General features: G+C 38.8%; 2 protein-coding genes across 2 annotated transcripts; one reads left to right on the forward strand and one right to left on the reverse strand.

The window, feature by feature from the left end:
- The first annotated feature begins 7,851 nt into the window (after nt 1-7,851).
- LOC143617682 (trihelix transcription factor ENAP2-like) lies at nt 7,852-9,507 on the forward strand. The gene is made up of 2 exons (XM_077090162.1): nt 7,852-8,041; nt 8,238-9,507. Exon 2 carries the CDS (start codon nt 8,267-8,269, stop codon nt 9,308-9,310), a length of 1,044 nt encoding a protein of 347 aa, XP_076946277.1. The 5' UTR covers nt 7,852-8,041; nt 8,238-8,266; the 3' UTR covers nt 9,311-9,507.
- A 1,419-nt stretch (nt 9,508-10,926) lies between these two features.
- LOC143617684 (3-isopropylmalate dehydrogenase, chloroplastic-like) lies at nt 10,927-14,551 on the reverse strand. The gene is made up of 11 exons (XM_077090164.1): nt 14,340-14,551; nt 14,135-14,264; nt 13,933-14,044; nt 13,354-13,429; nt 12,870-12,958; nt 12,688-12,774; nt 12,426-12,542; nt 11,607-11,714; nt 11,447-11,500; nt 11,208-11,360; nt 10,927-11,141 (listed from the first exon to the last, which is right to left on the reverse strand). The coding sequence occupies exons 1-11, from the start codon at nt 14,533-14,535 to the stop codon at nt 11,067-11,069; spliced, it is 1,197 nt and encodes a 398-aa protein (XP_076946279.1). The 5' UTR covers nt 14,536-14,551; the 3' UTR covers nt 10,927-11,066.
- Between the last annotated feature and the right edge of the window lie 8,368 nt (nt 14,552-22,919).

The following is a 22,919-nucleotide window of genomic DNA, read 5'->3' on the forward strand; positions in this document are numbered from 1 at the left end:
AAGGATTCAGCGCGAGAAGGCTAAGGCGCGAAGGCAGACACAGAAGGTCAAGAGAGCGCGAGCGCGAAGGCAGACAGAACTAACCTTAACGCGTCGCGGAAAGAACTACATTTCTAAGCGCGCCGCGGGAAGAATCACATTTCTTAGCGCGCCGCGGGAGGAACTAAAATTCCTAGCGCGCCGCGGGAAGAACTATAATTCTTCGCGCGTCGAGGGATGAACTACGATTCTTAGCGTGCTGCGAGAACTACAAATCCTTAGCGCGTCGCGGGAAGAACTACCATTCTTAGCGCGCTGCGAGAAGAATTACAATTCTTAGCGCGCTGCGAGAAGAGTTCGTCTCGCGTATCGCTGAAACAGGTGGTCTTCACGCAGGATTCCTTGTAAGGGATCTGGCGCGTGGAGCTGCGCAGACAACCTTAGGCGGGAAGGAACAAAGGACAAGCAAAGAGTTAGAAGAAAAAGAGGGAAACAAGGCTTAAGGGCGGGACGGCGACAAGAGGGAAAAGAAGGCGGAAAGAGAGAAGGAGAGGGACGGGACGGCGGAAAGAAAGAGAGAGAAAGAGGCGGGAAGGAAAAGTATATATTATTATTAAAAGTAAAATATAAGTATAAATGAATATTAAATCATAAAAGAAAGAGATCGGGTCAGAGAAACGGGTACCTGGGTCGGGTCGGATCGGGACAGATGTTACAATAGATCTCTTTTACTTGAAAACCTTTAGTTTAAAAGTAAATTTATAAACCTTTAGTTTATTTATAAAATCCGACGTTTCTTCTTCTCCAAGAAACGTATTTTTTTTTTCTTTTTATTATTTAAGAACAATCATTATTACTTAAATAATATTTTCATAACAAAGAATATATATTACACACATATATAATATTCATATTATATCTTTATTCTTTTCTTTGTTATGTTTTCTTTTTCTTTTATCGAGGTATCGAGTATAACCTCGACTTAAGGCTTAAGCCTTTAATATAATATTTTGTTATATTCATTTGACATTACGCCTAACCTTGTTGGCGTTTTGGAAACCCTAAGGATTCGAGCAGTACTCCAACGCCGCTTGGTTTCTTTAGCCTTCTCGGTTAATACTTCTTTTCTCGTCGCCAAACAATAACACCAATCTTCAACACTCGTTGGCACACTTTTCGAGAATCATCGCCATGATAACAAACGCCTTCTTGGTTGTACGTGGGTGGAGGGTGGCACGAACTTCGAGGTAACGTTGGCACGGAAATCGAAGAATTGAGGCACGCTTATCGAGGTGGATCATTAATATGGTTGGGATATTCTAGAGAGATGTTAGAGAGAGAAAGGAAAACAGATTTTGATGTGAGTTGAAATGAATCCCGTGGCCTTCTATTTATAGCCAAAATTTGGATCCCGTCGCGGTACGCGATGGCCTCCTGGGCACCCGTCGTGTATCGCGACGTAGCCCTGCGCAGTCACAACGTAGGTCTGCCATGTGTCGCCACGTGGAAAACGGTGTGCCACGTGTGGACACGTGGCGGAAGACATGCCACGTGTGGACATGTGGCGAAACTGGTGCCAGACGTGTCAGGCCACGTCATCGCGTATCGCGATGACGTAAGTGAACAGCGATCGAGTATCGCTGTTGACTTCTTCTAGAAGCGTTGACCAAGCCCCATCGCGATACGCGATAGCCTTGTCTTTTGCCCCGTCGCGTAGCACGATAGGACAAGAAAATAGATTTTTCCTTTTTAAACCCTAAGGTTTGGAATTTTGACATTTTTGGTGCTTTGACTTTGGAAAGTTGACATTTTGAACTCGGAATTTTCATAAAGTTACAATGTGCCAGTACATACGTCATCTGATGACAATGTGCACGTAGCCCGAAATTTGACACGTAACTCGTGCAAAGCCAGTTGCGTGTAATCGAAGATTGAACACGTGTAACCGAAGATTGAACACGTGTAACCGGCCCGGAATGCACGTTACCGACATTAAAACATGCTTAACCAACACCACAGGTGTAATTCATAACGATTACCGATGTAGGGCGCTATGTTGAGCGCTTACCAAGATTTGGTTATGTGCGTTACGTGGTCCTGAACACGCGTTTATTGGCCCTAGTACATGTAAACAACGACATATGCGTAACCGGTGACGAAAATCAAGAAGCAAACCCGAAATATACAGTAATTTCAAATAAATCACTTTTGTAAACCAACCCGTTTTGGCCCTAATCCTGTTCCGACTCGACATCGGTCTGACCTACCCCTATCTACTCGAACCCGAACCAAATTAACCATTTTTTTTGTATCGAATTGTTCTGACCCTAATCCACTTTTACAAATGACCCAAGCTCACCGACTTGACCTATTACCAGTTCTACACGATAATCGTGTAACATGTTAAATTTTTAAAATTATAAAACTATAGCAAATATCATATTCGAATTAAAGAGAATAAAATACTCGTTTTTATGATGTAGTTATTTTAACAAAAATATTAACGTGTGAAAAGATATGACCGTTAAAAAGTCGAGGGGTAGTTGGTTTTGAATTAGGGGGCATATGTGTAACTATTATCTAAATTTACAAAAAAAAAATAGTGAAGTTGAGGGACCAAAATTATAAGTATATTTTAAAGAAATGAAAAGACTTAATTACCTTTAATTTTATATTTTTGATGTATTGTGTGTTGTACATAAAACATTGAGTTTGGTATCTCTTAAAATTTAAGAGGTCCCTCACTCATACTTTATAGGTAGTATAGATATAGATTACTTTATATAAAAGATAAATGTGGCATGTAGTATTATTTATTTGCTATGGTAAATGAAATATCAAATTAAAAACTGTTTTATCCACACTGTGTGCTTGAGAGATTGCCATCTCATCATCGACACCATATGTCATTTCCCTTTTTATCCACATTGTAAGCTAGCTAGATTGCCATCTCACCAACATCAAATATGTTAATTTCATAACCACTAACCAGATTATTAATCTGTTTATTTCAGTTTAGTTGGGTTATAATTCCAATTTTTATGTTTTCATGCTCCAAAATGTGCAGGTAAAAGAAATTAGTTTGATCTACATTCCAAAAGTTTCTGTATGTTTCAAGTCTTGAACTTATAAAATTAATATTGTCATTATCATTAAACATGACCCAATTTTGGAAATTTGGGACTTCAATTAGTTCGGATTTGCTTAATGTTGAATTGGAACCAAGACAAAAAGATCGAAAAGACATGTGCTTCCTTTGTTGAAATAAGGACAAATGGTTTGATTAGAGATTTTCTAAGAATTAACTTAGCGAAGTCACACCAAAATATCAAGTTGGCACAGTTGTCTTTATCTTGATTCTTACGGGCCACTTGAATTATCTCTTCCTAAAGATTATGCTAATTGCAAGTCGGACAATATCTATGATATATTATGTATTAAAAAAAGATCAATGGGTGGACGCCACATGGCATGCACTTCTTAATTTTTTTTTTCCCATTTTAACTATTAAGCATATATACATTTGGACTTTGGAGATAGATGTTAAACGGTCTAGTTGAAAGCGGAACTTCAACCGTAGGCCCTTCGTTTTTTTTTAACTTCTGTTTATTTAAATTTTGGGGATCGAACTCAGGTCCGTTGGCTTTAACCATGTGGGTTAAACATCTGTTTGATATCGTACTTATTATTAAGCATCACTCGTGTACTTATTAATTTTTTTGGAAACTTACATATATTGTTATTTTATCAGCAACCAGCCAACACTTTCGTACATATTAATTTGGCAACTTTAAACCAAACACACATTATACTAATTGATAGCGTGATTACAACTTTTTTTTATGTGACATTTTGCTTTTTTAATAAAATAGTTTTAGAAAATACGATTACCACACTAATCAGTAGAAGTGATGACATATGTTTATATCGCGCTTAACATTTGGATTTAGGTTAAGATAAAATCCGACCTAATAGGTCTAACGTAGCCCTCAACCTTAAAACTAGCTTTTAATACATGCGCACATCCATAATACCGGCATCTATGAAACATACTTAATGGGTTATTCTCAGCGTTTTGAAACCCAGCCCGTTGGACAGGTTTGATCGGGACCCGGTCCCTATACCGGGTCGGGTCAGTGTATTTTGATCGTTTCTAAAAACCTGGCCGGGTTTTGTGGGTGGCGGTCGGCTTGGGCCGGTTGACCCAACGGGTGAACTGGTAAAACTCATATTTTCATTATAAATTCAAAATGAAATGTACATACCAGGATTCAAATTTGGGTTATTTTGGAAAGAAACTTTAATAATTATCCCATAAGCCAACCAACCAAGATTCACTGATGTCTCTATGGATCAAACATAAATCATATATATTTAAAGACAATGTATAAAATATAAATAAACATTTTTTAATATTAAATAGACATGATTTTTTATTAACATTTAACACAAACCAAACTACATCCGGATAATGGGTAAGCGAGCAACAAGTTGCGCCGCTATCCCCTTTTGGATCGTAAAGCTTATTCTACTAAATATAAATCCTTGGTTCTTCGGGCTCTACGGGTCACTGTGGACCACCTTCTGCACTCGTTCCAAGAAGCGAACCGCATCGGAAGCTAGAGATCCAAATGTGTCGAAGGCAAATGGAATGAACACGTGCTGATTCTCCAAACACGCTGCCTCATACTTAACAACCTTCCTAGATTCCGTCCTCAAAACCGCCTGTCTCAGAACGAAATCACTGTCTCTCAGCCCCACCAATGGTGACACCCCAGTGAGGTCGACACATGCATGCTTACCCCCTGCCCATCCAAGCACAAGAACGTCCGCAGGATGCAGTGTAGATCTTCCCTCTCTCGGATCAGTCAGAAAGTTAACAGGTGCCTATTTTTTGGCTGAGAAACTTTAATAAACATTAAAGTTTGTAATTATTATTATTTTGGGTTATCATTATTTTTTATATGTATGTGAATAATATATAGACAGAATTACAGAAATTGTCCTTTATGTTTAAACCAGATTTCAGTGGTTGTTCTTTATTTTTAAAAGTAACAAATTTTGTACTTTACGTTTCCAAATGCTACACCATTTGTCCTTTTGTCCAAACCCAGTTAGTTTTTATCGTTAAGTCCGATCATGTGCTTGCATGTGAAAATAATCTGGTCATTTTACACATTTATAGAAAACATTTTAATAATTAAAAGTATATATAATAATAATAATTGAAAATCTCTCTTTCTCTTCCCGTTCAAACACCGCCATCATCGTCTTCTCCGGCGAGCCACCGCCATTTATAATCGCACCAGGGGGATATTATCGGTGCCGGTGAAGAAGGCAACCACCATTTTCTCTCTCTCCGAGCCACCACCACCGCAACCCTCGTCACTCTCATCACTTTAATTTAATCAGAGGAAGGTGGCCACCTTAAATCGAAGCACATTCATCGCCTTTAAGCCATATTGAAACCCTGATCGAGGTCCATTCATCGTATTCCGGTAAAATGGAAACCTAATCGGATCTCAATCACATTATTCCGGCCAAATCGGAAGACTAATCTTAGTCCATTCAGTCTTTTCCGGCTAACCTGAAACTAGCGGTGGGTGGTAGCTTTAGCCGGACAACATATATAATTGTGATTTGTGGGACTTTTAGAGAGAGAGACTCATGAGAGAGAAGGGGGATCGCGACTGTGTTGCCGAAAAAAAGAGGTGTCGCTGTGGTGGTTTCGATGAAAGTGGTGGAGGATGGTGACAGGTCATGGTTGCCAGCAGGTGGCGGCATTGGTGGCTAGTTGTGGTCGTGGTTGTGGCACGGGACGAAGAGGAACGATGGGATTTGATGAGGTTGGAGCAGGTTTTAGAAGAGAAGGGAAAAAGACTTTTATGCCCTCACGTGAGGGTCAAGTGGTCAAATTTAATGAGAAAAACTAACTGGGTTAGGGCTAAAGGACAGACGATGTTAGATTCTGAAACATAAAGGATAAAACACATCAATTTTGAAGATAAAGGACGAGCACTGAAATCTGGTGTAAATATAAAGGACAAATTCTGTAATTCTGTCTAATATATATACATATACACACACACACACACATATATATATATATAAATATATATTTAAATTATTAATGATGTCATCCGGGTCAAACACTAGTCCGCCCGTCCGACCTTTGACCCGGTAAGCCGTCCATGCCGACATCCGGGCCGGGTCTGAAAACATTGATTATTATCACTTAAACTCAAAAAATGATAATTTTTAACTACAATTTATATGTTGAATTTCATCTCAAACTCAAGAAATATAAGATCCCGTCTACACGTATCTCCAAGACCCGATCCAACCCGAAAACTAGTGCAACAACAATAAAAACTAGAATAAGTTGGACTTCTTATCTTCCCACTAAAATTAATCAAGTAACCACGTTTAAAAATAGACAGAATTACAAATTTTGTCCTTAAAAAAAACCAAATTACGGTTAGTTTCCTTTTTTTAGTTTCTTTGCAGGTGGTGTCCTTTAAACATTTTTTCCTACACGTTATGTCCTTTACGCTAACTGGGTTAGAAAAACTCAGTTAAATACCCTCACGTGAGGCGCATGTGAGGGAATTTTTTTCTTTTCGTCTACACCTTCAAAAAGTTTATCACCCCTCCCACCACTTGCAAAACCCTAAAATCCACCACCAACCCCACCTCCGGTTTCCGGCCACCTATATAATCTCACACGCATCTTCTTCCTTTAGGTACGCTCGAAAACCCTAATTCGATCTTACCAAATTCTCCATCAAATCACCACCAATTTCCAAAATTGAACCTAGTTTCCTTAAATGCAACACCTTAATTGCAAAACCCAGTTCTCAATTTCACCAACAATGGAAGATCAGTTGCCGCCATCAACTCCGAGCATGATCAGGTCCGATCGCCGGACTTTCCACCGGTGTTTCGCCTCCACAAGCACCATGTTCTTATGGGCTTTGTTCTTAATCGCCTTAACGGCGTCGTATTTAAGCTTCTTAATCGCCAAAACTTGAAGAGCTGTCAACACCACCACTACCTGCATCATCTTCATTGCTGTTGTTCCACATATGGGTATTCTATCATTTTCGATTTCTTGATCTGGGTCGGTGTCGGATTTTCGCCGGAAGCAAGGCAGAGAAACTTGCTACGACGGCGATGGAAGAACTGGAAAAACTGTCAACACCACCACCACCACATACATCATCTTCGTTGTTCCACACATGGGTATTCATCATTTTTTATTTTATAATCTGGGTCGGTGTCAGATTGCCGCCGGAAGCAACAACGGCGGTGGCGGAGGTGGAAGAACTGGCGGCGGCGGCGGTGGAGGTGGAAGAAGTAGGAGTGTAAGTAGGAGTAGAGTTAGAGTAGGAGGTGGGTGTCATTTTTAGAATTAGGGTTTGGGTTTGATGGGAAAAAAAGTTGCAGGTTTGGTTTTGTTTAATTTATGAGAGAGAAGAAAGAAAGATACAAAGGCGGTGTGAAAAGACAAAAATGCCCTCACATGCGACATGAGGGTATTTAATTGAGTTTTTCTAACCCGGTTAGCGTAAAAGACATAATATGTAGGAAAAAAAATGTTTAAACGACACCGCCTGCAAAGAAATTAAAAAGAAGAAACGAACCGTAATCTAGTTTTTTTTAAAAGACAAAGTTTGTAATTCAGTCTTAAAAATAAAATTCCAACATTAGAATCATAACCTTGAATTATGAAGAGACAACTTTTATACGTGACCATCAAAAGTGGATGGTACTTAAGACCCACATTTTCATACGGGCCCCACCCACCCGGATGCTTACATCATCCTCGCGGCCTAAATATTACTATAAATACAAATATTAATATTTAATATTATAAATCTGTTCCCGATGCACACTGTCCACTTTCTCATATTGATATTCATATCCCCAAATAAACAAACCACACTCACTCAAGTTCTTTCTTCTTTAACCTAGGGTTTCATATTCAATCACTCTTCTCGCTTCCTCATTCTTAATTACCCACGTTTTGCTCTTTCTTTCTATCCAATTCCGGTCAATCGAGGTAAAATTTCACTTATTTAATTGATTAAGATACTCAGTTTGACTGATGTTTAGATTTTTAGTGTAAAGATTGGAAATTGAATTGTGGGTTTTGTTCGTAGAGTAGATGAGCTTAATTGTTTGAAATTTTATAGGATATTTTGCTATTTTTGGCTAGTTTTTTTGATTCTTGATTTGTAAAGTTTGACTTTTGTTAGGTACTGCTATTTGTTGTGGCTGTTGTGTGATGGATGACAATCGTGAATACGGTCTGAATCAAGGGTACGGTCAGTCGGAGGTTGTTAAAGTGTCGGATAATAATAATGATTATGATGATGAAGTAGAAGATGAGGAAGAAGAAGAACAGGACGAGGCAAATGTCGGTGATAATGAATTGAACGAAACTAAGCAGAATGGGGACGGTGTTGACGATGATGATGATCGATATGACGACGACGATGATGGTGGAGATGATGATGATGATGTGAATCAGCAAAGGCATCCGAAGAAACGGAAGTTGAAGAGCTTGTTATCGAGTTATGAGTTTGCACCTCGGGTCCCGCCTCCTACTTCTGCGCCAAAACCGTCTTTCGGTGGGAGGAACACGCTTACGGACTGGAGTGAGCACGAGACGTTTGTGTTGTTAGACGCTTGGGGTGAACGGTATTTAAAATGTGGAAGGAAGAGTCTTAGATCTGATGAATGGTTAGAAGTTGCAGACAGAGTTTCACAGCAGTCGAAGCTTGAAAGAACCGATTCTCAATGTAGAAACCGTTTGGATACGTTAAAGAAAAAATACAAAAAGGAGAAAGCCAGTTTAAACTCGGGCAAAATTGTAACTACCAAATGGGTATATTTCAAGAAAATGGATATGTTACTGTCGTCAGGCGGGAGTGCTTTAAAAAACCCTAGTGTTAGTTTAAATATCCGGAACGGTGTGAATGAAACGAGGGGTATTTCGGGTAATTCGTATTCTCACGATGGCGAAGACGTTGACGACGACGACGATGATGAATCAGATACGCTTCCAGTTCCACCCAAGAAACTAAAGCCCAAAACTTCATTCAAATTGCTTGCAGATTCGATTAATAAATTCAGCAAGATATATGAAAAGATTGAAAATAACAAGATTCAGCAGATGATAGAGCTGGAGAAAATGAAGATGGATTTTCATAAAGATTTGGAGTTGCAGAAACGACAAATACTTGATAGAGCACAAGCCGAGATTACAAAAGTAAGACAAGGAGATTACGAAGATAATGATGTTTCTGCTGAAAACATTAGCGGGTAATGTATCTTTTGACCATATTTACTTGTTAACACATATGAACTTGTTGTGTAATATCTAGGATGCGACTATTTTCGGATTCTAAGCAATAAATGGATGTATAATAAAGTATATCCTTGTCATCTGTTGCTTAATTTGTTACAAAATTGTTGTTCCATAAAGATCCTCTTGATGAATGATGATATTCTTTCTTTAGATTGTGTGATTATTAAGCATCTTATCATTTTCAGTAATTCACTTTGTATCTATTTTTTACAGAGTTTTGACTTTTATATTGCTATGTTGTTACTCTTTTTAGAGAAGTAAGTGTCATGTTAATTAAATGTGCATATTAATATTACAACCTCATAAGGTTATTGAGCAAAAAGGCATACCAGATAACAAAAGCTATCAAGATTAGAACTTTTATTTCTATGCTAGTCTGTCTAGCTGATCCTTGTGTAAACTAATCTGAGTAACACCAAAGATTCAAAAACTGTCATGAGACAGACAGGTCTGACTATCGATCACTAACCAGGCAACCATCATAATCGAGGTTGGCTTTCTTAATGGTTTTTCGAGCTCGGTACGTTTATTATTTATCAAGTTTGAGTTCGGCTCATGCATAATTATTTATATATTTTTTCAAGGATGGTTACATTTAGTCAATTTCTACAGTGATTGTATGCATATAAACTGTTCTGAGTGAAATGTCAAGCATTGTTATATGATGGAGAATATAAAGAATTTGTCTGCCTAGTGATGAAGAATGTCAAACTTTAGAGGCAAAAAGTCGTCTTATAAAGAAATCAGCCTTCTAGTTGGACCCATGAGCTAATCGAAGGGACGTACCTTTGATTCCCCACCTAAATGTACAGAGGAAGAATCATTGACCTTATGTCCAATGACATGGGTCCGATGATGGTCAAGACTTGAGTTCTCGTGGTCTTAAGGCTGAAAATTAGATGGTTTGGTTTGGTTTAACCAAACTAATGAAACTATTCGTACAGGAGTTACCAGTAAAGATGGTTCAAATTTACATTCAAGATGAAAAAGATTTGCTAAATCAATATTTTTTGGGTGATTAAGTTAAATATCTTCAATAACAAAAGTAAAAAAGCACCTGTTCCAATACACCAATCTGTTAATATTAACTTTTTGGGACACTTTATATAACAATTTTATTTTGTATGTGTGTTCTCTCTTAAGAAATTTTTTATTTTATTTTTTTTTAGTATCGGAGTGATGATCATATATTTTATATTACTTTACCATTAAATTCAAAACGATTACAAGAAAATGACAGGCAAACGGAAAACAAGCTGCGTTACAACCTCCTTTTGAATAGCAAAACCAATCCTACTAAAAACAAAGTCAATCTTAAAATTACAAAGTAAAGCATACAAGAACTTGAAACACTTGCTTCGCTGGATCCACTATAGGTAATCAGATTTTGTTTCAATTTTCGGCTTTAAAAAATTATCTTCCCTTAAACCTGGGAAAACCGATTTAGCCCATTAGAAAACCAAAGAAACCGAATTGAACAACAAAAAATATCCATCCATGAAAAACAATAAAAAAAAACAAAAAACACAGTAAATATCTTAATCCCCCTTTTATTTCATGACTAATCCCCCCTTTTATTTCATGAACACAGAACTCATCCACATAAGAATTCCACCAACATGTTACATACAACATAATCTCAAAACTGAAATAAAGTTAAATGCTCTAATCTTGAGGTAACCTCTATAAAGGACTGTGTTTTTCATGACTAATATTAAACTGATGCAGGTGTCTTTGTATTGACCGACTTCAACACTTCTTCACCCATCTCTTTGCATCCAACCAAAACCTGCACGGGACTGCGATTAATATTTGTATTAAAATGATAAAAACACACTTTGAGAAAAGTACATACGTTTCCATCAGAGTAAATGTCACCCGTACGGTACCCTCTATCTAAAGTATTGAGCACAGCAGACTCAATCCTCTCGGCTGCTTTCACTTCACCCAAACCATATTTCAAAAGCATTGCAGCACTCAGTATGGTTGCCAATGGGTTTGCTTTATCCTACATAATAATAAAAACAATATTTCCATATTTAATAATTAACAAAAATTTATGCATCAAATTTCAAATGACGAATAATTAGATACCTGTCCAGCAATATCAGGAGCAGAACCATGAATGGGTTCAAACAGTCCCGGTCCCTACACACAAACACAACAAAAGTAAACCAGTCAGTTGAATTCATATGTTCATATTGATTGTTTTATGATTTATCAAACTGTGATTGTGGGCCTCGCTAGTTCATACCGATTCACCAAGGCTAGCGGACGGAAGCATCCCGATACTTCCGGTGATCATTGATGCTTCATCTGATAAAATATCGCCAAATATGTTATTTGTAACGATTGTGTCAAACTGCAAATAGAAGATGTTATGAGTTGATTTTCAATTCCCTTTGTATTGGGTCGAACTGCAATTTTGACTAATGGTTAGGTCAATCCGTCCATCCGGGCTATGTTTTTATCTCTAATGGGTCAAAAAGATGGATAAAAGTGTAAGGGGTCAGCCCAACCCAAGCCAATTTGACCATTCTAGAAAACTAAAAAAGGGCAACTTTGCCTAATGATCAGGTCAATCCAGTTTGTGTGTTTTATCTCTAACAAGTCAAACGGGTCAAAAAGATAGGCAAAAGTGCAACCGTTCAGCCAGACCCTACATGTTTCGACTTTTGACCCATTCCGGGTTATGTTTTATCCCTAACGGGTCAAACGAGTCAACAAACTAGGTAAAATTGTAACGGGTCAAAAAGCCAAGCCAACCCAACCCAACCCGTTTCAGAAAACTAGGGAAAAAAAATTTCTAATGGTCAGGTCAGCCCAGGTTACATATTTAGTGAGTCAAAAAGAAGAGCAAAAAAACCTGTTTGACACAAAAAAATCCCGGTTATTTTTTATCTAACGAGTCAAAAATATAGATAAATGTAAAACTGTGATGGGTCGAGCCGACCTGTTTTAGAAAACTGAAAAAGGCAACTTTGACAAATGGTCATATCAATCCAGGCAATGCTTTATCTCTAACGAGTCAAAAATGTGTAATGACACGTTTTGACATGTTTTAGAAAATCACCTGTTTGGGGTTTCGGACAAGCTGCATGGCTGCGTTGTCGACGTACATGTGGGTGAGTTCAACATCAGGGTATTCTTCAGCTATTGCTATTACTCTTTTCCTCCAAAGCATCGATGCCTGCTCGATTATACCCAAATAAACTACTTAAAAGAATCGAAAACAAGTAACAAAAAATAAAACTATACATATGAGTTCAATTTCAATCAGTAATGGAACTTTGGAATAATTTTATTTTCCATAAATAAAAATCAGATATTGGTACCTCAAGGACATTTGCTTTGTCAACAGAACAAAGTTTGCCACCACGTTTATGAGCTGTCTCAAATGCAATGCGAGCAATGCGGTCAATCTGGTCGGGTTGAGACAAAAGAAGGTAATTTGTATTTCATTTCATTTATTTAAAACACCAACATTTCAATGAAATTCAGGATTGAGAAAAGTGACCTCGTATGCTGCATAAACCTCGGTGTTGAAGCCAATCTCCTCACCATTTTCATTGGTTCCAAATCCCCTTGGTTTTCCAAAGTAGATACCTTTAACAAATAATTATCCAATTTGAAGTGCTGAAGATTCAAGTTAAAGAATCAACCCATTTAATATTCCTCAACACAGAAAATTTAAAGCCTAGTTTTTTAGATATTTATAACTCCTTTTACCCTGTAAGCATGTATTTAAAACAATAACAATAACAATAACAATAAACCGATACCAAAAAATAACAGCTGCAGATAAAAAAAAGTTTAAAAAATGTTGTCTTGATACAAACCGTCTCAATTATTGGGGAATAGAGATTTAGAAAAAGCACATCTAGACACTTTTATATATAAAGTTTAAACTAAATTAATAAGTTCATGTGTTCTTTAACTACCATCGTATTAGCTGAGCCTGAGGTTAAGTATATCTAGTTCCATCTATACTGCATACTCACCTCCTGTAAGTTCCCTTACAACCATCAAGTCGACACCTTCAGCAACTTCTTTCTTCAAAGTTGAAGCATCCACTAACTGATATTTGTAAAATACTTCAAATTAACTATAGATACATTTTCTACTTGTTTATCTACGCTTCAAAATAAGATGATAAAAGAAATACACACAACTTAGCAATCTAAAAAGCATGAACTACCCTATTTGTGAAATTTGTATCCCTATCTATAACCAAACAAAATCAATGTACAACTAACTAAGCTCTATGCAACAATAAAAAAAAGTTTTAAAAACAAGAAAAAACAAAACAAGTTAGAAAAAATTATAAAGAAACCTCAATAGACCTCAATTGATTTATTGACATTAACTTTGGGTTGTCAACTACCTTTCTGATGTGCACATGCAAATCATGCTCTAACTCTTGCACGTGAAGTAATTACGAAGAAACTTGAGTTCATGTCTTACTATTAGACAAAATCTTAAAACATGTCAGCACCCAGTGCCGGATGTAGTTAATAGTTACGGGTAGTCATTTAATAAACTAATTACGCATGATGATGAATTGATGATTAATGAAATACCTGTGGTAGAACAGAGGCAGGCCTCAAATTTGCAAAAACTTTAAGACCTGCACGAAGCTGAAGCAGTCCGGTCTCGGGCTTCAAATGCTTGTCATTTTTATCCCATTTATACCTTGAAAATATTTATAAGCAATCATCTTATATATATACATAACACATTGAAAATGATAAATAATAGAAAGAGTATCTATCTATGACCCACCCGCCAATAGCACCAAGGAGAACGGCATCAGATTGTTTGGCGGCGGAGAGCGTTTCCTCGGGCAAGGGGACTCCGGTCAAATCTAGGGCAGCTCCACCCATAGGCATCTCCTTGAACTTAAATTCAAGCCCTAAAAGACACAACTTTTATTATTTACCAAACATAACAATTGAATTAATAATAATAATAATCAGTAAAATTAGACCTTCGAGTGAGGCGGCGAGAGTGAGGACGTTTTTGGCGACGGAGATGACTTCAGGGCCGATTCCATCGCCGGGAAGGAGTGTAATGTTGTACCTTTTGGTGGATGAGACTGAGGCGGCGGAGCATCGGACTGACAGTGGGCGTGAGTGTAGTCGGAAGGGGGTTGCGGAGCATCGAACCGGTAAAACTTGTATCATCGTTGTCTTGTTTGGATTCCGATCAAGTTCCAGATTTGAATTGAAATGTCACCGGATTTGGATTATAGAATTGAACGTTCGTTTGCTGCGTTTTTGGATGTCAACTACTGTCAGTCAGTGTCAAGAGTGTGGAGTGTGAACCCTAATCCACGAGATAACAGAGACCATTTTCTTCATTATAGTTTGAGAGAGAACCATGTGGGTTATGTTGAAAACATAAGGCACAGGTCTCACACACCATTTTTTTTATACGGCCACCAGAATCGTGTATGATGTTGTCAGTTATCGTTTATGGTGTCTCATATAGGTTGATATGGTCGTATAGACATTTTTATGAATTTCCTTTTGATATATTATCTGACTTGCACCATATTGTTTTTAGCAATTTTAAACATTCTCCTTTCCAACCATTTCATGTGTTGTTTCACTTATATAGAATTATGTTTTATGTTGAAAAGTTGAATGATATGATATTTTAAAATATAAAAAATTGTCTTTTAATATTTACATAACACGTTTGGCTAAGTAATTTGTAGTTGTACCCAAAGAACATTCGTTTTACACTTTATAACAGTCCATACACAATAATCAATCAATGATTAAGCAAACAAGAAAACATTTCGCCATAAAAAACTGGTCTACATACATTAAAATAAACCATCATAAAAATCTTTCATGTTATAAGCTTAGATAACTGAAAATCTGTCTATACGGGTCGTATAGTACTGTACTATACGGCTCGTATAAGTTCAAATTTGGTTTTTTTTCCAATTTGTTAAGTAGTTCAATTATAAACAAAGATTGGTTCTTTTATCTTTTAATTATAAACAAGAATGTTTATAATTTGTATTATAGTAAAATAATTATTTGAATTAAAATAAAATAATTTGTTTGAGAGTTAGATGGATCCATTTTGGCCCATATAGTAATATCCATAAATTGGCCCATATAATATTGTGATATCTTGCTCCAAATTCCAATTGGAGAATGCCACTTTGGACTTTTTTATGGACATGATTGGTGATAAGTAAACTGTTGCATAAGTGCATAACCAAGCTTTATGTATCAAAGTTAAAGATGATTTAAACCAACACTTCTGTAACAAATTCTATTAATATTTAACAGCAAGGAGCTGAATTGGATAAAAGAATAACATTAACCAAAGCTAAATACAAACAAATTGGTGACCCTAAACAAAATACACCACTATGCACTTGCTCTGAAAGCCGCCAACCGCGCCACAAAATCATCATAATCAGGAAGTTTAGGATGCACATTTCCTCTTGGACCCAAACCCTTATCCGCCTGATAAGTAGTGGCCCTTGCAAGCCCTTTTCTTTCATCTATCGCAACCCCTGCAGCCACCGGTTCACATGGAAGTGAAGCGGTCCGTGTTGTAGCAGGTAATCGTGACGGTTTCTCCATTTTCTTTTCTTCTTCATCTATAAAACCATTTGAAACATCATTTTTCCCACAAGAAGAACCCGATACAGGCTTTAACGGTCTTCTAACCCTCACTGATCTTGGTACCGGCTTACTAATGATCTTTTCAGTTCCTTCATCTTTAAAACTTGGCCCGTCTGTCTTTTTGCTTGAATCTGGTTTGATGTAAGGAGGACCCATTGACCTTAACCTGTTTAGCGTTCTTCCTTCAAGTATATCACATTGAAAGCCATCATCTTTCCCACCAGAAATAGAACTAGTATCTAAAACTGTTGACTTATTGTTTGACTCGGTTTTATTACAACGAGAAGCCGTTGACCCGAACGCATAATATTTTGTTACTTCAGGTGTATCCTCAGAAGCACTATCATCTGGGCTAGTTGTAGTCTGATCACTGCATGTACTAGTGTTGCTTGACCAATAAGGTGATTGATGGCCATGATCATGTTTTCTTTCCTTTTGGGCTTCAATCTCAGCCCTTGATTTGTAGGGCAAGCTATTTCCAGTGGGCTTTTCTTCTTTTTGTTCAATTTCGGCCCGTGAATTATATGGCAAATCATTTTTAAGGGCATGGCCCATTGCAACTTCTGTTTTCTCCTTTTCTGTTTCTTGAATTTTTGTTTCCTGTTAAAAAAATTATATATTTGTACATTTAGAAATTACTTTTGACAAGAAACATTTGTACATTTTACAGGTGGAGGGATCGGGTTAGCCCGTTAACACTTTTTCCTCTCTTTATGTTATTAAATACTGTGTTGGTTATGATAAAAGATTTAGTAGGATGTATGCACAAAGTTAGGGGTGGAATTTTTAACACGACATGAACCTAACACAAAACCGTTGGCTTGGCTTTAGTACAACCGAGTTCAGGTCAGTTTTTGGGTCGAATTCATGAACATGTATGCTTGGCGTAAACAGGAGGCCCACGAAGTCAAGCCCAAGTCAGCCCAGTCCAGCTCAGTAGCATCACATGCACTTTAGACAAGCCCGAGGTCAAACACCGACCTGTCCTTGTTAACCTGAGAAGTCCAGAGATGAAAGGGACAGAATCTTGGAGGGAAAACAGGATCCAGTGGATAATAGCTCGTCCCTTGGCTGGGTCAAAGACCCGGTGGATAATAGAGGGAGCCGAGGAACAACGGTTGGGAGTGAGATCCCCCCAAGACTTCGTATATATATGTATACATTCCCTTTGTATAATCAGGATGAATATGCTCAATAAAATAGACTTCTCATTTACTTTGTTGTCTCACTGAAACTCATCTAAAGTAACCTCATACACCCAAGCACACACAACACACCCATTTTTCTCTAGAACAACTCACGAGCCCTCACTTAACCATCTATGGTTCAAACTGGGTTTCAACATTGGCCCCATCCGTGGGACCCTCTTGATTGAAGGTCTCACCCAAAATCTTGGAAGAATGGATGATCAAAGCTTGAAGGGAATGTCACTACCGTTTCCTTCCGGCTCAGGCTATGTCCGCCACCAAACACACCGTTGTTGTCGTTGTCTCGCCGAAAAAAGGTCATTGGCGTTGTCCGTCCACTATTTCGGTAAACAAGTACCAACCTAGTTCAAGCTGTCTCCGGCGTTTTTCCGTGGCCGGAATCTTTTTCCGTGGCCGGAGTTTTTCCGTTGCCGGAATCTTTTTCGAGTTTTCGGAATATGCCGTGAAGTCAAGAGTCTTGAATATTCCCCGGCATGCCTTGAAAAGTCAGATATGATGACTGCCTTCAACCGACAAGAAACACACCCATCTTGTTTTGTTGGGTTCAACTATGCTTTCGCCGCCGGACTTTTGAATATGATGTAGACATCGCCGGCTGCCGGAGCTAATAACAGCTGGTATAGTCCCACCTGGTTATAATTAATAGACATGCTTTGATGAAACAAGGGTTGCTGGACCTGTTGCCTCGTCGGAGTCTAGTGAATCGGTTTAATGTGGCAAGTTGGAATGATGTGAGGTTTACGTTTGAACTCTAAAGATGGGATGAAGGTTTCATGAGTGCTCGTAGGCATATCTTTGCAGTTAAGTTTTCGGGTTAGAAAGGGGGGTCAAAAGGGTCAACGACCCTATATGGATAAACACAAAAGGTATCATTAACCATTTATCTATTTAACTATGTTTTCTGTTCTTATACCAAAGAAGGAGGAAGAACAATATCTAGGTGAATATAGGGTCAAAGGGTTACTTTCATATGGAGACAAATCTCATACAAAACAACTCATTCATAACAAATCCCCCAAAACCAAACAAGCCCCAAAACAACCTTTCCAGAACGAGGTCTTTCACAATGAAACCCCCTCACAGTATAATTCCTTTAGAAATAGGTCCCTTACTAAACAACTTTTTCAGAAGATCCCTTACTCTCCAGAACAAACTCATTTACCAAATAATTCCTCCAGAAAAGGGTCTTACTAGACCATCTCCCCAAGATAAAGCCCCTTACTGAACAATTGCCCTAGAACAAAAGCCCTCGAGCCCCTCGCCAGGGGGTATCCTGGGACAATTACTTTAATAGGAAGACCCTTCGGGGGATTCGGAACAAAAGCCCCCGAGCCCCTCGCCAGGGGGTATCCTGGGACAATTACTTTAATATGAAGACCCTTCGGGGGATTCAAAACAAATCCCCCAAGCCCCTTGCCTGGGGATGCCCTGGGACATTTACTTTAATATGAAGGCCATTCCTGTGATTCAAAACAAAGCCCCCAAGCCCCTTGCCTGGGGATGCCCTGGGACATTTACTTTAATATGAAGGCCCTTCTTGTGATTCAAAACAAAGCCCCCGAGCCCCTTGCCAGGGGTGCCCTGGGATATTTGCTTTAATATGAATGCCATTCCTGTGATTCGAAACAAACCCCCGAGCCCCTTGCCTAGGGATGCCTAGAACATTTACTTTAATATGAAAGCCCATCTTGTGATTCAGAACAAACCCCCGTATAATGTAATTCCTTTAGACAAAGTTCCCTTACTAAACAATCCTTCTTACCAAAACCTCTTCTAAGATAAGCAAGTCATAACAAGAGCCTCCTTCCAAGGAGGAAACCTCATTTCAAGACAATCCGTATATAATGAGGCTCCTCCCAAGACAATACCTTCAGTACAAACACTCCTCCCATACAATCCTTATTGAAACCCCTTGCCATGTTACAAGAATCTTTTTCGAAGAAGAAGATTTCTTTTCCAAGGAAGGAGGTATTTAAAAATTCCCTCCAGAAAAGAAAGTATCGTTTGGGCAAGGGTTCCCTGCAAAGGAGAGCAACCTCTTCCAGATTTTTCTTCTAAAAAGGAGTAATCACTTTCCAGCTAAAGAAGTATCTAAAAAGTTTTTACCCATGTGGAATGAGAGCCTTCTACAACAACATCTCTCGTATTGTAAGATTTTCCTCCAATGAAAATTAATCCCCTTCCATTGGACGAGGTATTCAGAAACCCCTCACGTGAGGAAAGAAAGCATTCTACAACAACTTTTTGCATTACAAGAATTTTATTTGAAGGAGAATAATCACCCTCCAAGGGATGGCATGTTTGAAGGGGACGACATATGTGAAAGGTCAATTCCATTCAGAAGGAACATCCCCCCCCCACACCAACATGGAGCTGGGGGACTAATTTGACATTTTGTCATTGTGTCGGGTCTTCGTCATTGAGGTTTCTTTAATACGGCAAGAGGGACCAGTTCATCAGCTTCTATGCATGAAGACGTATCTCATAAAGAGATCACCATTTTAGAGAGACTTCCAAGGAAAAATAATTCCCTTCCAATGAATGAGAAGAAGAGTTCCCTTCTAAAGAGTGACAAAGTCGTTATGAAAGGAAAGAAGCCTCATGTGGTAACACTTCACATTCTAAAAATTTTCCATGGAGAAGAAACCTTCATATCTTTATGATCTTTTATAAGAAGGGAATGGGCCTCAACCAGTAGCCCCTTCCATCATCTTCATGTGTAAGACTTCTAATAGGTATTAAAACTAATTATGCTTTTTATATTTATGATTAACAAATATAATAGGTCGATTGTACTTATAATTACCCCAGACGGGATAAAGCCCTCTAAAAGAGGCACCATTCTTATAATTCCCCCGGATGGGATAAAGCCCTCTAAAAGAGGCACCATACTTATAATTACCCAAGACGGGATAAAGCCCTCCAGAGGAGGCCTCATTCTTATAATTCCCCCAGACGGGATAAAGCCCTCTAAAAGAGGCACCATTCTTATAATTCCCCCAGATGGGATAAAGCCCTCTAAAAGAGGCACCATACTTATAATTACCCCAGACGGGATAAAGCCCTCCAGAGGAGGCCTCATTCTTATAATTCCCCCAGACGGGATAAAGCCCTCTAAAAGAGGCACCATTTTTATAATTCCCCCAGATGGGATAAAGCCCTCTAAAAGAGGCACCATACTTATAATTACCCAAGACGGGATAAAGCCCTCCAGAGGAGGCCTCATTCTTATAATTCCCCCAGACGGGATAAAGCCCTCTAAAAGAGGCACCATTCTTATAATCCCCCCAGATGGGATAAAGCCCTCTAAAAGAGGCACCATACTTATAATTACCCAAGACGGGATAAAGCCCTCCAGAGGAGGCCTCATTCTTATAATTCCCCCAGACGGGATAAAGCCTTCTAAAAGAGGCACCATACTTATAATTCCCCCAGATGGGATAAAGCCCTCTAAAAGAGGCACCATACTTATAATTACCCCAGACGGGATAAAGCCCTCCAGAGGAGGCCTTATTCTTATAATTCCCCCAGACGGGATAAAGCCCTCTAAAAGAGGCACCATTCTTATAATCCCCCAGATGGGATAAAGCCCTCTAAAAGAGGCACCATACTTATAATTACCCAAGACGGGATAAAGCCCTCCAGAGGAGGCCTCATTCTTATAATTCCCCCAGACGGGATAAAGCCCTCTAAAAGAGGCACCATACTTATAATTCCCCCAGATGGGATAAAGCCCTCTTTAAGAAGCACATCGCTTATAACTTCCTGTTAATATGACATCAATGCTCCTTCACAAGTGTGAAAGGAAGGCCCGGCTGAGGGGCTCGGATCCATATACAAAATTAACCTAATCCATTAGGTTCAATACTTATAATTACCCCCGTAAAAAATAGCCCCATCCATGAGGCTCAATAATCATAATTCCCCAGGGGAGAATAGCCCCTTCTAAGACTCTTAGAACTTGTATTACCCCCAAGTGGGATATGGCCCCTTGTATGAGGCTCACAACTTATATATTTCCCATTAAATGGGACACCATACATACACTCCCCCCCTAACGGGGAAAGACAATCGAATCTTCTTCACAACGAGTGAAAAGAAAGCCAACAAATTGATAGCTAACCTACCACATCCACCTCAAAGGTTGGAAACCTTATAATCCATCCGCATACAGATTGAAAACATCATGATACATCCGGGAGCAAGGGGAGAAACATATAGAAATAATTTAAGTCATCGTGATTATTGTCGGTGGTTTGATACATTTTCATCATATATTATCGCATTGGAAATTGTTTGTGTCTTCGTTCTATGTCCACTACTAGTAAAGCAAGAATAGCAAGATCATTGTTAGAGTCTGTTAATGGGCTGCTAACAACTTTGGGAGGGTTGCTCAATAAGAAGAAAGAGATTACATACTATCCAAGAGAGAAAACTTAACCTGTGCTTGGTTATGTTAAAGAAACTCGGGTCCAAAGTCCCTTATCCCAATCATAAATAATTAGCATACGGGACTGGGGGACTTGAAGAGATAATTGCAGAACTGGGCCCATTGTGTGGGGATGAGTGCATAATGTTTGGTTTTTATTTCACCCCATGACTCCGCCATCTCAACCTTACTGGGTCCAAATTTGATGAGTCAAAATGAAATCAACCCATGGTGTTTATGGTTTACTCATCCTTTATTATATAGAAGAGGGGCTGTGTGTTTATGTCATGGTAGATTTAAACTACCAGGAGAACTGGGTCAGGCTCATGGAAACTAAATATCATCAACCTCAGCCAGGTACCGAAAAAAGATCTCGTCCAAAATTAGCCCAATGAATTAGTCTAGAAGGGAAGAACCCTTCCCATATGTTATGAGAAGGGTGAGCTGGAACTACATTAGTCTTTTGTCTTTATCATAAAAATAAGGACTAGGGGTAAAGCCTCCTATGAAAATGGGTCTTTGTCCCATGATTGGGACCAAGTCAAGAAAGCCCAGGAGAAACCAAGATGCATGGAGAGTACTAGCTACTCCAACCAAACATCCTACTAGACAGATAAAGAGACATGAAATGTAAATTTGAAAGTGGGGAAAAGGGAGCCAACAGTTAAGAGAATGGCGGGCGATCCGAAAGGTATCATGACATCTTGAGGGAAGTATGAGAAGCTTTTTCAAAATGTCGTCGGCTCAGGCGTATGCCAGTAACGGGCTGAAGAGGTTACATTAGAAATGGGTTCTCCGAATGATAAGAGAAATATGCCCAGTGGCAAACAAGGGCCCAGGTTAAGTATGGCTAAAGTAAGAGAGCCCAAAAGAGAGTATTTAAAAGACCTCTCAAAGTAACTAAACGAAATCATAGGTTTTAGGGGGGTCAAGGTTTTATCCAATTGATCTAAACAAGTTGGTAGTATCAACCTAAAAGAAATGGGTAGAACAACACATGTCCCAGGCCATGTTGTTGGAACAGACGAGGCAAAGTCGAAGAGAACAATTGTTCCGAAAGAAAGCTCCTAGGTCAAGAATCAACATCCAATTGAAGTGTAGGGTGGATCACGTAAGAGGTCACAACAAAGGTAGAATGGAGACTTGTTGTAAGTCCATTATACTTGTTATAAATAATGAGCACAACAGACCGGGGAGACTTGAAGAGCCTACCTCGGGTTTGGGCTTCTGAGGCGGGCCCCGATGGATGAAGAGGTTAGCATAAGACCAGTAAGGAAAGC

The sequence above is a fragment of the Bidens hawaiensis genome, unplaced genomic scaffold (assembly GCF_021521415.1).
Source record: "Bidens hawaiensis isolate Kalapana, Puna unplaced genomic scaffold, B.hawaiensis_p1.1 tig00056940_1, whole genome shotgun sequence".
In the NCBI taxonomy this organism is placed as follows: domain Eukaryota; kingdom Viridiplantae; phylum Streptophyta; class Magnoliopsida; order Asterales; family Asteraceae; genus Bidens; species Bidens hawaiensis.

Bases quoted from the DNA above. Each gene is read 5' to 3' on its own strand.
- LOC143617684 (XM_077090164.1), bottom strand. From the start codon at position 14,535: ATGATACAAGTTTTACCGGTTCGATGCTCCGCAACCCCCTTCCGACTA. The intron at 13,430-13,932 runs GTATTTCATTAA...TACAAATATCAG, and splicing joins CTGCCTCTGTTCTACCACAG to TTAGTGGATGCTTCAACTTT. The intron at 11,361-11,446 runs GTATCTAATTAT...ATTATTATGTAG, and splicing joins CTCCTGATATTGCTGGACAG to GATAAAGCAAACCCATTGGC.
- LOC143617682 (XM_077090162.1), top strand. From the start codon at position 8,267: ATGGATGACAATCGTGAATACGGTCTGAATCAAGGGTACGGTCAGTCG.